At 34.4% G+C, this 15,434-nt stretch overlaps 1 protein-coding gene across 5 annotated transcripts in view; it reads left to right on the top strand.

Annotated features, from left to right (window-relative positions):
• The window catches only part of LOC110372922 (uncharacterized), a 161,160-nt gene that overhangs the window by 94,875 nt on the left and 50,851 nt on the right, over positions 1–15,434 (top strand). For all 5 annotated transcript variants that reach the window (XR_010278175.1, XM_064043652.1, XM_021329948.3 and 2 more), the window contains one exon: positions 15,244–15,401. Coding sequence is in view for 4 of the 5 variants with exons in the window: in XM_064043652.1 (XP_063899722.1) it covers positions 15,244–15,401 (158 nt within the window). In the remaining variant the exon portion in view is untranslated. The remainder of the gene's footprint in view (positions 1–15,243; positions 15,402–15,434) is intronic.

Below are 15,434 nucleotides of genomic sequence, written 5' to 3'. Positions count from 1 at the left end.
GATTCGAACTCCCAACTCTTCCTTTCATACGGCTCGTGCTGTATCATAACATTATAACATCAACCTGATATGTTTCCTGCTTTATGTCTTTTTTATATTTGTTCAATGTTTTGATTGTTTACTCTTAATTGCTTATCTGCAGTTACTTGTCCAGATTGCAACATTATAGTGGTCTTACTTTTTGGGTATCGGTACTTACGATTTCCGATTCGCATTATTACGCGAATGTTAATCGACCTTATGAAATACACTGTACAATTCGGCTGGTTTACTTTTCAGTACCAATTAACATAAAAACAATATTGAGTCCGACGGTTATTTAAGAAATACTCATTACCTGATGAAAAAAATAAACAAACATTTTAATATTTGCATGAATGAATATGCAACAAGTGTCAGGATTCCATTCATAATTCACTTTCAAGTAATACATCATCATTAACATTTTAATCGTGACTCCATCTATTGTATTATCAGCAATGTTGCTTTTCCTTACTTTTTTATCATTGATCTTTTCTACTGTATCGGTAACGTCCTTGCATATCAAAGTCTAAATAGTTATACCCATACCTGGTTTGAAGTCGAGGCGAACGGGTGAGCAGGAAGAGAACAACTTTCGTTTTCACGCACCTGTCTTGTTCTGCAGCTTTTATATGCAATTTTTTATCTCGAGTCAAAGTCGACTCAATCTTGTAAATGATACGGTTGATATTTGTCTGCTAGGAAGTAATAGTCTTGTGATGGTCAGTGATCTCTTGGGATTTATGCTATTTTTCTTTTCTGCTTTTATTGTGAATTCCCATGGCATGATGATTTTGACTAAAAATATTTTACATGGAATCGTTGAATTTTCATGGATTTTAGTCTTATGGCTTCACGATCTACTTTGATGCACAATATTTGTAACATTATAAAATATGATTCCATGCTCCTTTAAAATAAATAAGAACATTCAATTTAGCACCGCAGTTATTTCAAGCATTATACAAATGACAACTAAACGGTTCTAACGCAATTCAGTTTTGTTATGCTTAAACATCTACCGTCTTACCACAAAAACTTTTTAACGTCAGTTTAAGACTTGTCTAAAAAAATGTCAAATTATGACGTTGACATAAGGTTCATTTTGGAGCCACATTTTTTTTAGACAAGTGTAAAACACTGTTTAAAGTTTTTGTAGTAAGGCCACTAGTCATTTAGTACCATCAAAGGCTTGACGATCCAACAATAAGAATTGCATCCAACGAGTACTATTTTATCGTAGCCTTCACACTAATCTACTGAGCCTTGCCAAATTTTGTTTCTAGGTGGTGTTTATTGTCACTGAAACAAAAACCATATGACTGCTTTAGAGTTACATTTCTCTATCTAATGAAATCTGAATTATTTTAGTCATTATTTCTTGTTTCGTTTCGTTGCTTCCCTGTGTTTTCACCCCCATTCTCTGAGAACTGTACCTGGTCCTCAATTTTTTGCCAGTTCTCTTTGCACCACGTCACCCATATTTCCGTTCTTGTCGTTCTCCTCTTTTATCATCAAACTTTTACTGTCCTCTATAATATTATGTATGAATTGGTTAAATTATAATATTATACACATTACCTACTTAGCTCCGCCTAAAATTTTACGTAATGCCCCTTAGACTTTCGCTCACGAGTATGCGTGTTCGTAATGTGTGCGGAGATTCTCACACTATGTTTATTGTTGGCAGATGTTTAAGATAATTTACAGTAGTAACGCTATCTTTGAACGTTGTTATGTCATTTGGTGTTCGTGTTTCTCTATTGACTTAGCAAGTTATGTTTCTACGTGTAAAAGTATAATCTGTTAATGCCTTATCTGCCTTTCATTGTAATATTTTATTTGTATTTGAATTATCTTCTGCTATTCATACATTTTTGTCAGTTGTTTTGTTAGACTTGTATTTTTAGTTCCTGCAACTTCAAGTCCTTTCAAATGTTTTACTTGCTCGCAACTGTAAGTGACAGCAAAAACTCCAAGATCCTGATCAGCTCTACTTGATCATGCTCCATACAAGGAAACCTTACCACATTTTTTGCTACACTCACGCATTAGCTGTCCGGAAATAGCCTGACACTCCCAAACACGTTCAGTCGTCATCAGTCACGTTGTCAGTCATATGTTGTCAGTCAGCAGGTTGGTCGTCCAGCAATTAATCAACCTTTGTCATGCTTACACGACAGTAACACTTGTTCTCAAGCCTATTGGAAATATGAATAACGGACTACAAATACGCAGTTATGTAGAAATGTAATTAAGACGTCTTGAGTTAGAAAACTGTTCGACAGTCTATCGTTTGATTTTTGGTTCGGTGATGGTTTTAATAAATGACTTAACTTCCAAAAGGTACAAAAGGATGTTTTTTGTAAATATTTTTTCTTTTAAAATTTTGTGTTTTTGAATTCAAAGAAAAAAAACTCAAAATTCATACATTTGGTGTATTTTGGTGGCAAAATAATAATAACAAAAGCAATGTTTAAATCTGTAACAAAAATTAAAATTGGAGCTCATCTTGTAAATTCAATTACTTATATAAGTATGAAATTGGTCCACTTTATTATTGGCTAATGTAATATGTACGGCAATTTAGTTTCAAACAATTGAATGAATTATTGTGAAACTGCCAAGTGCGTGCTAGCCATTACATGAAACTTTTATTTCATTTTCTTAACACATTACACGATGTAATGGGTGTAAGATTTCTTATCTGTAATTCTTAAGTTCCATTTTATCTATTTTCTTTTGTGAAATTGTCACTTTAATAGCCACGGAACTCCAGTGAACATTTATTCAGAAAAAGCAAAAGATTTCACTTGTTTTATTAGGTTTTTCTTTGTTACAGTAATTTTTAATGGGAACAAATATAATGACCACCATAAAATGCTTTGATACCCTAAGTTTTGCAACCAGAAATATCTACTGAACACCAGAAAAATAAAGTCTAAAAATGTAATTGTACCAGCTATTTTAGTCACGACTTCACTTTAAATTGTATTCGACCACCAAATTTAGTAAATGATCACCAACTCTTGACGACCAAATTAATGTATTATTTTTGCCTAAATAAGTCACTGTGATTGCCATAAAATGTAGGCTTATTACCAAATAAAGTATTATGATGCCATATTAAGTTATGTGTCCGGCTTGCAATGCATGCGTGAGTGTCAGTATGACGAGTGACAGGGGAAAATGGAAGAAAATGACATATTACGCCGACGCCAAGTAAAATTGGGAACAGGGCAGGAGAAAGAAGAAGAAGAATGTGTTTCTCAATACACTCTTATCGCACTGTTTAGAGGCATGCAATAGACAATTTTCCACGCTAGTGCAGGAAAAGGGTCCCCATAATGTTATAACATTTATTTTATCAGGCCGAACTTATTTTTTTGGAGTCAGTTTACTTAAACAGGATAGCAAGATGTAAAAACTTTTTTGATGATCATTTACTACTTTTGGTGATCATTTACTACTTTTGGGATAACAATGATTTTTTTGGACTCATTTTGCCTAAATAGGATAGCAGAATTTAAAAACTTTGGTTATAATCTTATTTTAAAATGCATCCTCCGAGCCTTTTTCCCAAACTACGTTGGGGTCGGCTTCCAGTCTAACCGGATGTAGCTGAGTACCAGTGCTTTACAAGGAGCGACTGCCCTATCTGACCCCCTCAACCCAGTTACCCGGGCAACCCAATACCCCTTGGTTAGACTGGTGTCAGACTTTACTGGCTTCTGACTACCCGTAACGACTGCCAAGGATGTCCAATGACAGCTGGGACCTACAGTTTAACGTGCCATCCGAAACACAGTCATTGGCGTCTAAGATATACTTAGAAAGTACATACAAACTTAGAAAAGTTGCATTGGTACTTGCCTGACCTGGAATCGAACCCGCGCCCTCATACTCGAGAGGTTGGTTCTTTGCCCACTAGGCCACCACGACTTTTTATCTTATTTTAAAATGGTGGTTTAATTTTGGTGATCATTTACTATTTTTGGCTTACGCATGATTTATTTTGGAGTAATTTCACTTAAATAGGATAGCAAAGTGTTAAAACTTTGGTGATAGTTTTACATTAAAATGCGAGTTTCATTTTGGTGATCATTTACTATTTTTGTCTGCTGTTTGTTACTATATCTGGTGATCAGTTAAACATAAGCCATTTTTAATTTGTCACAAATTTTTGTAGAATTAATAACAAGATTGATTACATATTGGTGTCTAAGATGTTGATGATACAACGTAGCATGCAAATTCTTTAGTTGATTAATTTCGTTGATAATAAATTTCGTCGTTCTAATAAACTAATCTGAAATACGTCAAGAGGCGAACCGTGACTGAGTTATAAACACAGTTTGAGATATTACAAATTTGCCCAGTATCCAAATTGCTGTATCCTGCACTTACTAAGAGTGCCACACCGCAAACTTTTAGTGGGCCGATAGTTCGTTTGGGCTCATAAATCAGTATGAAAATTATTAGTACGCATATCATGAAGATACAGGTATTCAGCTGGGAACAAATCGACTGAAAATAGTTTGGAAAGAAGATTTTCTTTCATTTGTTTTTGCTAATCACTGGGTCAATGGTCGGTCAACTGTTTAGTCTGCAGTGTACAGGTATTTTAAGTCAATATTCATATAACGTTCACTTTCAATGAAATAACGACTCAATCGTAGAATTTATTACATTTGCCGATTCGTGACTCGCCTCCGTCAGAGGTCAGGATACGCCATTAAATTATTGCTTTACCAGAGGTCTATTAAATCAAATTCAGATTAAAATGAGATTATACAGATTTATATCGGCTGTTTGTTTTCATTTTGTACGTAAACTTCGAATTTTGTGTTGAGTCATAGTTTGTTACCAAATAGTTCCAAATTATTGGTAGTAAGTGATAGATGACATGTAAATTACATATATCAACTGTAGGTACAATAAATACTCTATCTTCATATTTACACTAGATGACATTTTATTTTATATTAGCAGAAAAAACTTATCTGCGTCAACACTGCAACTGTACAAATGTGCATATCTAAGTATATGAACAGCTTAGCTACCGATGCTTTTTGCAAACAAACGAAAATGTGTTAATAACGATAATTGCAAAAGTTCATTCAATAAATTAACACTTTAACATCCAAACAGCGCAAATGCTAAGAGAACCTTTAACAAAATTTATTGGACATCAACCAAGCTTTACAATATTACATATTCCTTATATCAATACTAATATAATATTATATTAATACTAAGTTTTCCTAGAAAAGCTCGAGTTGCCATTCACCGTAGGCTTGCATTCTATCAAAGGTCGTCAAGAGATGACCAAGGTTGCTCCACATAGCTGCAGGTGGAATAAATCAACCCAGCTCAACTCAATTAGGGCCAGGCCACAACAGTGCGTTGCGGCGTCGCATCGCAAAAACAACATTGCACAGCTATGCGATTAATATGATATGCGTCGTTGATTTTTGCGATGCGACGCCGCAACGCACTGTTGTGGCCTGGCCCTTAAGCAACCACTTAGATGATTCAAACTACTGGAGACGACAATGCCTTGTCTTTCTACCACAGATAGTGCAAGAGCGCCGCTCACAAAGTGTCTACATGTGTACCTAAATCAAGTTCATGTTTATGATTTGTATTTTTATCGTGTGTGTAGCAAAGTGATCGAAAATTCACAAATGATCTGTCTCCACATAGATTTTTTATTCATCTGCCATCACTGTTTGTTACGTTGCCTCGCCTCGCGTAACTTGGTAGACTTTTTGCATAGATTCATGGCTGATCCGGTTGATTAATTGTTCTAAGAGCAGACGACATATTAGATCAATGTTTTATTCATTTCATCTAAGATTAAGTCTTTGAGGACAGATCGTTTTATTGCTGCTAGCTTTGTGTGTGTGTGTGTGTGTTGAATAAAGTAGTGTTAGATAAAGCTTTTTGCTTGATATTGATACTAGTTTTTATGTCCTTTGTACATTGTTGTAACATATCAGTCACATTGTTATTTTTGTTATTTGCAATTTAATATCAATATCTAAACCTCACTGACGAGGATGATTGCTTTCTGTCATAATTAACATCATTTTGACACAATATTGGACGATAGATTTCGTCAAAATCTTCTCTTGTCACTTATCTACAGACAAACATTCCTACATTACACATACTAAGCTATATTTAGAAGACATTCAAATCAACTTAAAAGTAAGATAGCATGGTCCTGATAATAAAAATCGGCAACACAAAATTGTTTAGAGAAAAAACACAAAAAGTACAAACGAAGGACGCGGGAATACAGCCTGAGGATCCCTTTTTTTCTTAAAAAAAAATGAACGTTAATTAAGAACCACGTCCCAAAAGGGTTTAATGGTTCTACATCACAGGACGAAACCACAGAAATTGAATTTAGTTACAAAATACAAATAAAAAAGCGTTGTTTCAGAGATACGCTTGTCGGCCCAAATGTGAGATTTATCATCGATGTTATTAATGAAATGAACCTTTTGAACTTACTGTCGAAAATAACTTTATTTTGAAGTGCGAAGTGTATTTTGAAAATTATTTTTAGAGTTGAATAAAATAATAAAATCGAACTCCATTAATAATATCATGGCTACCGAATAATTAAAAATCAGAACAAATATTTTAAACCTGAAAAGTTCGCTTTGGCAATTCCAAAGCGAATAAATATCTCACTCAAGCGATTTGCAAGTTGACTGCATACATTTATATTTGAAGCGGTTAAATGAATAATGATTATTGAATTTGTCAAAATAACGTTTTATTTTTAAGTGTTTCAATTTATTTCAGTAATTTATTCATTTCGAATCAATTCTGAAAGGAACATGTGTCATCATTAATTTCTTTTTGAATTTGTTCTGCGCTTTCTGAAATCGTAATTTGGTATATTTGTTTGGTTACTAATATTTATTATCAATTAATGACATATTTTTTGGTTGTTTTGATGCCAAAAGATATTTTAATCATATGTAAGTTTTTGCAAGCTGCACGAACAACGTCGAAATAAGTTCATTCGCTTAGTATAAAAGTATGATAAAATCGCGAATATAATATCACTATTACTTTTGTAAGAAAAAAAGAGCATGTATGTACATAAGTAAGTACTTGTCTATGCTAATACCAGTTTAACAAAGAATGCAGGAAACATGACCCTGCAAGGCCGTGGTACTGTTACTTGCGTATGCACCAATTGCTGACGTGCAATTCTGAATTTTAATTGTAACCATTTAGCGTACTTATTTGAATGATACGTCTACTTTTAATATTGTGTAATTTAAAATTGTCTGTTTGAGCTGATATAAAAATAGTCGCTACCAATATTTCAATGGTTTAAAAGCTTACTTACTTAACTTAACTACACTGATTTAGAAGAACTTTGAATGAAGTACAAGATTAATTAAAATCTTGAGAAATATATTACAAATCGCACGTAAATGAATTAACTAGCGTCTCAATAAGCATTAGAATCCGAAGGTTAAAGCTAGTTAAAACACAAATGGCGTCATACCATCTCACACACATTCACCGTTCCATATTTAAAAGTTAAGGGCAAGGAATGACAGTTGTAGACCATAGTGTAAAGAATGCGTGCTTTCAACCAAGAAGGTGGCAATGTAACGCAATTTATGATAGTTCCTCTATGGTACAGGCACGCGTTTTATTTATGCAACTTCGTAATACAGTTATGTGGTATAAATTACCCAATAATTCGTGATAAAAATGTTTGATAGACATCTAATTTGAGCCAATAAATGGTCGATAGCAGTTGCAATGGTAACTATTTATTTAAGTATCTTTAATTGTGTTTAATTAAGCTTTTCGTCAGGTTGACCCAGATTTCCATTTTTACTCTTAATTCTGTGAGTCTACAGATTAAGGTTCGGTTTAGTTTGATTGGGTCATTGTACTTTGCACATGGCACTTTTTTACACACTACGTTATATCGAAACATCCTCACTAAAGTGTTAAGTTGCATTCAAATTGGCATTTATACTATCAAATACAATCTTTACGGAGTCGTAACCCAAACTCAAAATACAGATATTTCAAGCCGCTTTTTTGGCATCTCTACAGGAATATTAAAATTCCCAGCGGGATGTTGTTTCTAATTTAGTCAATGACCTAACCTCCTTTAAATTTAGAACTTTTAGGATAGGGTCCAAGTTTTTTTTACTTTTTTTAAAGCATATCTCTCCTCAAAATGGTTGCAGATCGAGTGCAGTAACATTTTATTTCTCTATTTTTTTTTGGTTGACTACTTAGTTATTGTGTTTATACTTATTTTTCTATGCAGCTTATAAAAAGTGAGTCTTATTGTTTTACTACATACCTACCTAATTTTGTGAACATAGATCACATCTTTGGAACATTTGAGAAGTCATAAGCAAAGGTTTAAGGTTGTTGTCTGCCTTATTTTTGATGATGTTTTTAGAAGCACTCTAATTAAAAAGATTTATAGCATATAATTCAGGCCCTTCTAAAAATTTATTATCGCTGAAAGTGTTTTGGTAGGCCATAAAAGTTTTTGAGGTCATCGTCCCGAAATTTAAGGAAAAAGACTCAAGTCTCAGGTAGAAACCTCACGTTTTAGTGCTTAAATTAAATAATCTTTAAATTTTTTATTTAGAAATGTGTCCAAATGACATCACCGCCATCTTTTTTTTTTTTTGTAATCGACTTCGGTTTTTGGTGCAAGTGTCATTCTCGCTTTTTTTTAAATGTCGAAAGTAAAAAGGTGGTTTATAAACTTTTTGTAAAATCTGTGTTTGATTTTAAGAATCCTTATTAAACATAGTAGTATGTAACGCTAGATGTCGCTAGCCGCCATTAAGTCAGCTGTCAAGCCCGCCACGCCAAGCCGCTACGTCACCTCCTACCGCGCAAGCCTTGCCGCCTCAAGAGGCGGGAGGTGAAGTAGCCGCCAGCCAGCCATATAAAAGCCAGAAGAGTTGATTGTGATTTTGCATTTTGATTTGTATAATTGTGATGGGAAACTCTGCCCAAATAAAACCACGTTAATCAAGTCATCTGTATTTATTTTATATCCGTGTCTTTATACTCAGAAGTGGTATTGGAAAAACCTACGATGAAACGATGCTCTGCTACACACAAACGTCGACGGTCCCCTTGCTCAGAGGACGAAGATTCTGCGTCAGTAAGCCAGTTGTCCGAAAGTTCAAACGACGAAGGTCGATGCACACCGCCTGCAAGGAAACTATTGAAGAATCTCCTAGCACAAGAAGTGGAAAAAGCATTCAACGATCTGGAACACGAAGTGCCTATTCGTCGGAAAGAACACCGCGCCGCATCGTTAATTCCAGAATTTGATCCTGAAAACGAAGAATGCACAGTTACCGCCTGGATAAAAAAAAAAAAAAATTGAACAATCAGGTCAGTCAACATGCCAATACTTGTACTATGCCATTTGCCAAATGTGTTCTACAATTGAGTGCCTCATGTGTCGATAATAATGCTATTGGTGGAGTAGACTTAGACAAGATCAGGGTAGGCCCGATAAGCAAATCTGATCATAATCAATTGATCGATTTACTATCTCAATACAGTGAATGTTTTGCTAGCTGTACAAAGGAGTTAGGATGTACGGATTTAGTTCAAATGCGCATAAGATTATCTAATAATGAACCAGTACACCGCAAGCCTTATAGATTAGCTCATCACGAACAGGAGACTGTTAGAGTCAAACTTAATGAACTATTAGAAGCGGGCATTATAAAGGAATCCGAATCACAAAGATCCAGTTTTGAGAATTTAAAAAAAAAACAATTCAGACACACTTTGACGACTACTGCATGTCCTAGGTCAAATGGTCAAGTAGAACGTACGAATCGCACTATTCTCGATGCGTTGGGGGCTACGGAACCTAGCGAGGCTTTTCATAATTGGGACAATAGTTTACCAAAATATCATATGGGGCATTAATAACACCGTTAATGATACGACAGGGTATAAGCCGTACGATTTAATGTTTGCTCGGGTAGGTAGGTCAGTATGCGATGTCTCCATCCCAGGTCGGCTCTCTGAGCCAGTGCAAGCTAGACGTAATAGGGCTTCCAATCGAATTAAAATAGCTAGTAACAGAATGAAACTTTGACAAGAGGCGTAAAAACAGTAGGGTTTACAAAAAAGGTGATTACGTACTTTGGCGCCAACCGCCGACTACTAGCGGTAACAAGATTAATTCTAAATTAGATGATTTATATTCTGGTCCATATGTCATAATTAATGCTTAAGGAAATGACCGATATAAATTGAGAAGTATAAAAATTCTTAGGGGATACAAGAAGTTTACAAGCCTAGTTTCTGCTGACTCCCTCCGACCCTATCATAGTGTTGCTTCTATGTCCGATAGTGCCAGTAGTGTGGATGAACAATTGGAGACCGAAGATCTTTTGGATCTTCTTGAGAGCTAGGCTGAAGTTCATCCCCCCCCCCTGATTCAACTCGCTCTGAACTCGCTTGTAATAATTTGTGTTGTTCCCATTGCGGGAGCAATTGTTACAGGATGGCCGAATGTAACGCTAGATGTCGCTAGCCGCCATTAAGTCAGCTGTCAAGCCCGCCACGCCAAGCCGCTACGTCACCTCCTACCGCGCAAGCCTTGCCGCCTCAAGAGGCGGGAGGTGAAGTAGCCGCCAGCCAGCCATATAAAAGCCAGAAGAGTTGATTGTGATTTTGCATTTTGATTTGTATAATTGTGATGGGAAACTCTGCCCAAATAAAACCACGTTAATCAAGTCATCTGTATTTATTTTATATCCGTGTCTTTATAAGTATTAAAAAAATAGTCTTGCTTATAACGATGTTTAGAACATAAAATATGCAGTATGCTATATGCAATGTAGACGCTTTAAAAACTTTGTAAACGCTTTAGAGATTAAATGGACTATTTTACTGAAACCATGTAATATAATAAGCAAAGGGCCAAGACTGAAATCTCCGTTAGTAACATTACAGCAACGGATAAAGATATTTATAATTACAATTATCTTCGCCCAATCGTTTCTAATTCGCATTAAGATGCAAATGATGATTCCAGCAGACGTTAAACGTATTAATACAATTAATTACATAAACACTGCTTCGTTTCATTAAGTTAGAGAAACACGCTAAACGATAACATGCGATATTCGTAACTGTTACGATATTGTGCATCACGAGAAAAATGTGGATCTGTATGTAACGTAAGTCAATTAAGAGCTCAGGTCTAGCTAAAACTTGGTTTCGATTAGGTAGTTAAATATCGTAAACAGGTAACTAGAATTCAACTCAGAAGGGTTTTTCAGCAGTTTTCTGTAAGGCAGAAACTTTTCAAGCGAGCTATTTATGCTACATTGTGTACCTACATATTTATTACAAAGAAGGTACAATCAGCTCAACTGAATCAAGACCGATTTGACAAAAAAACATTGGAAACGTCAGAACATCTCGATTTCCCCCATTATGGTGCAAACCATACATACAACCTTTAAAATATCAAGTCAACTACAGTTTTAAGTCATTTAACAGCAGCAAATATTGTTGACTTTGAACACGCAATGTCAGCGAGAGAATGTTACCACCCAAAAAAAAAACAATTCCTTAACAAAAAAAATGCATTTAAAATACACCAGGATATAATGACAAAATGCAGGTAGCCATTACAGTTCTAACATAAATAGCTTAAGGCGATCTAGGTGTGGCCAGCCTTGCATACTCGACACCGTTGCTCGCACCTAACCGTATTTAAAATGTTCTATCAAGTTCAGATACCAATATAAACGAACAGTTTATTATTAGTGAGAAGTAGTGACGTGTTTTATAGAAATTATTCATCTGTACATAATGTCATAAGATACTATCAAATTCATGTAAAATAAATTGGCAGTAAAAAGTATATTGCTCTTCAAGGATTTGACAATGATAAAATAAAACCATAGATTTAACTACATGTCTCTTTACAATCACATAAAATATGCCATACATCAAATCGATCATATTAATTCCAAAAATAAAATAATCATTCATAAAACAGCAACTAATATGACCAATATGACCATTACAATGTCCTAACGAACTAACTTGACCATTACTTTCAAATAATCATTTGCTCATTGTGGCACAAATGTCAACGTCACGCCATCTGACGGCAAAACATCAGAACTATCTCAGTGCAACAATATGCGGTTATAAATCAGTTGAATGATTAAGCATGAGTGACTGTCCAATCGCGAATAACTACAAAATAGCACTAACGAAGACTATTCAGAGCAAATAACGAACTGAATATGACAATATGGAGCTAGATTATGAGAAGGATGACGCTACCAATTGTGTATTACTAGATATTGTAGCGCTGTAGGGCTGTGCGAAAAGTATCGATGGTTCACTATAGCCAAATTCTTGAGAAGAAAATAGCATAATATTGATTGGTTAATCCTCAAGTACCAAGTAGCCGTAATGGAGGATTCTATGTATTTTTTTAACGAAAATGTAAAGTTAACCAAACGATACACATTTTAGTGGAAAATATTTTGGAACTTGATAATTTTACCTGCTTTTTATTTGATTTTTATTTGCTATTTATTGATACTTATACCTCGATGTTGTGCATCGATGTCGATACTCAGCCATACAGCCAGCCATCTACGAATGCACTAATGAGTGAATACAAAATCCTTCAGATTCGATACTCCATATTTATGGCAATGCCTGCAAATGATGGATTCTGATTAGAATTTGATTTAGTACTGTGAATGAGTCATTAGAGGCTTTCATATTGTATGAAGACGTTCAATAATTGGCTCATTTGGCTAATAGCTTTATCTTCAAACAGTGAATAGCTAAGCTGAGCTATACAAAGGTCCTCGATGGTCATATGCTTTTCTTTTTATTTTTGTCATTAGTCTATTACGCTTCTTAAGGTCTTAACATTTTTAATGACATTGCATTTCCAGTCTTACATTAAATGCTTAGTATTGCATAACACATAAAATAGTGTCGGTATCCATCTGAGCAGTTTTACCCTAAAAAATACAATAATAAGTAGGTACTTCCTCAGACCAGGAAATAACTCAATCAATCTTTCATGTTACAAAAAAAAAACACGACGAGTATCCTACTAATATTATAAACGCGAAAGTTTGTATGTATGGATGTATGGATGTTTGTTACTCTTTCACGCAAAAACTACTGAATGGATTTTAATGAAACTTTACAATAATATTGCTTATACATCAGAATAACACATAGGCTACAATTTGTAAACATATTGTTCGAAATACTAAACCTGCGCAGACGAAGTCGCGGGCACCAGCTAGTTGATAAATAAATTAAACCATCAAACAAAATCGAAAGTAAACACTAATTCATCTCCAACAATAACAGACAAAATTGCTATAATCATCGCATATCATATGAAAATGAAAGTTATTCGATTCGATTTCGATGGCGAGCGGAAACTAAAAAAAGTTTAGACCATCATAACGATGATTATACAAGAAACAATTGCGAATAAATAAAACTGTTGTTTTTCCGATATGTTAGTGATGTGCGTGTACGATAATGCTATTAACGAAGTATCGATAGTTTTCAATTTTCTTAACAAACAATTTTAAATCCAACAAATGTCGAATTAAATTGGTCCTTTATTATCTTATATTGTATTTTGCTCCAATTGTTTTAGTGTCAATAAACTATTCTTCTAATAAACTATCTCTCTTTCCTTAAAATAGAATTTTATCAACTTTTGTCTTTAATTTACGTTTGAGTTTTCATTAATAACCACATTAAGATAGTAACTTTTCTATTTTCTTTCGATAATGATAATAGATTTTTAATACTTAAATAACGTATTTTTAATTGACTATTTATTGAATATCATTCAGCTCTGATAAAGAGGACAAAGAGCCTTTAAACGAGAGAAATTTGACAGAAATAGAAGTGATAACAGGAAACCACAGACACTACATCCCTAGTCTATGAATGTAGATTTCAAAACTTTTTATTCAAGTAACGGTCTATTTAGAAGCGGCTTTTTAGTGGCAAAATTGCCGAGTTATTGTTACATGTAGGCAAAAACAGAGGCACGTTTACACAGGCCGATGCCCGTTGAAATTGTTAGAGAATATAAGCAAACGTAGCATGGGAAAATTATCTTTATTTCTTTTACCATAAGGCTCAATTTGCATTGACATTTGCAAGTTTCCCAGACCAGTCTCTTCCTTGTTATGAATACTGTCTATAGTATCGTTTGTATTTTTATTATAAATCATCATATTATTGATTGAGTGTGTTATTACGTCATCGGAGGCTTTGTGTGCATTTTTTGTTCAGTCGATAATTGCGGGCATTTATAAAATGCTCATCCGTCATCGCGTTTTGTGTTTGAGTCATTCATATCCTCATAAATATTGTTCAGATATTAAAAGAAATTAATTCAGGAACTGACCAACAATACCTATAAAAAATATAAAGATTTTTATTCTGCGACTGCATCTTCCAATAATTCCTTTTTTGCTTATTTTCCAATCTCTATCAGCCGTCATATTTTCATTGTTATTTTCATTCCTAACCACATTTTTTCATCAACTGTAATTAACTGTCAAACAAACATCACCGATATTTTACAATTTGACATAAAACACCTCACAAGTAAAGTCATACTCGTAGCAAAACACCGGTGATTACTAGAGCGGAACCTACGTTGCACCCGCCACGATGTCATCTGATTACAACAACATTGCCACATTAGGATTAATATCTAAACTTCAGTAATCATACCTTACAAAAGTAACTATAGCAAGGTCATTCTTAAACTGACGTTTTGCAAGACAATATGAATGAAAACGTTTAAGTAAACGCTGGCAATGAAACTACTGTTAAAAATGTGTGTAATAAAGCTACAGTCGTTTAAGGTAATGATTTTATTGTAGCACCGAATAATGAAGGTTGTGGAAATGGAAAATTGGTTAAGACCTGCTTAATAGTTTGTGAATGAAATACTTAATGTATTCGTAACATGCTATTGATATGTGTGAAGTAGTTGCTGTATTTTGTAGGCATAAAGCTATTGTTACTGAACCTACAAAGTCATGAATGCATTATGAATCTGTTATAATAGAAACAAATCAACAGTACTTAAAATGCTAATCTTTAATGATAAAATTACTAATAAAAAACATTATTTGTCAACAGGAACACATACAAGAAGTACTGGACAAATGGACACAGATAGACGACGAGATATGGGCAAAAGTGATAGTGTTCGAGAGGAACAGACGCGTTGCCAAAGCATATGCACGTGCTCCTGTACTTACCATCAACGGCTCGGACGATGGATTCGACGGCATGAGGTAAGAACAATGCTTAGAAACCATTCAATTTAT

This window comes from Helicoverpa armigera, chromosome 3, assembly GCF_030705265.1.
Source record: "Helicoverpa armigera isolate CAAS_96S chromosome 3, ASM3070526v1, whole genome shotgun sequence".
NCBI classification, from domain to species: domain Eukaryota; kingdom Metazoa; phylum Arthropoda; class Insecta; order Lepidoptera; family Noctuidae; genus Helicoverpa; species Helicoverpa armigera.
This window is presented reverse-complemented; position numbering and strand designations above follow the sequence as displayed.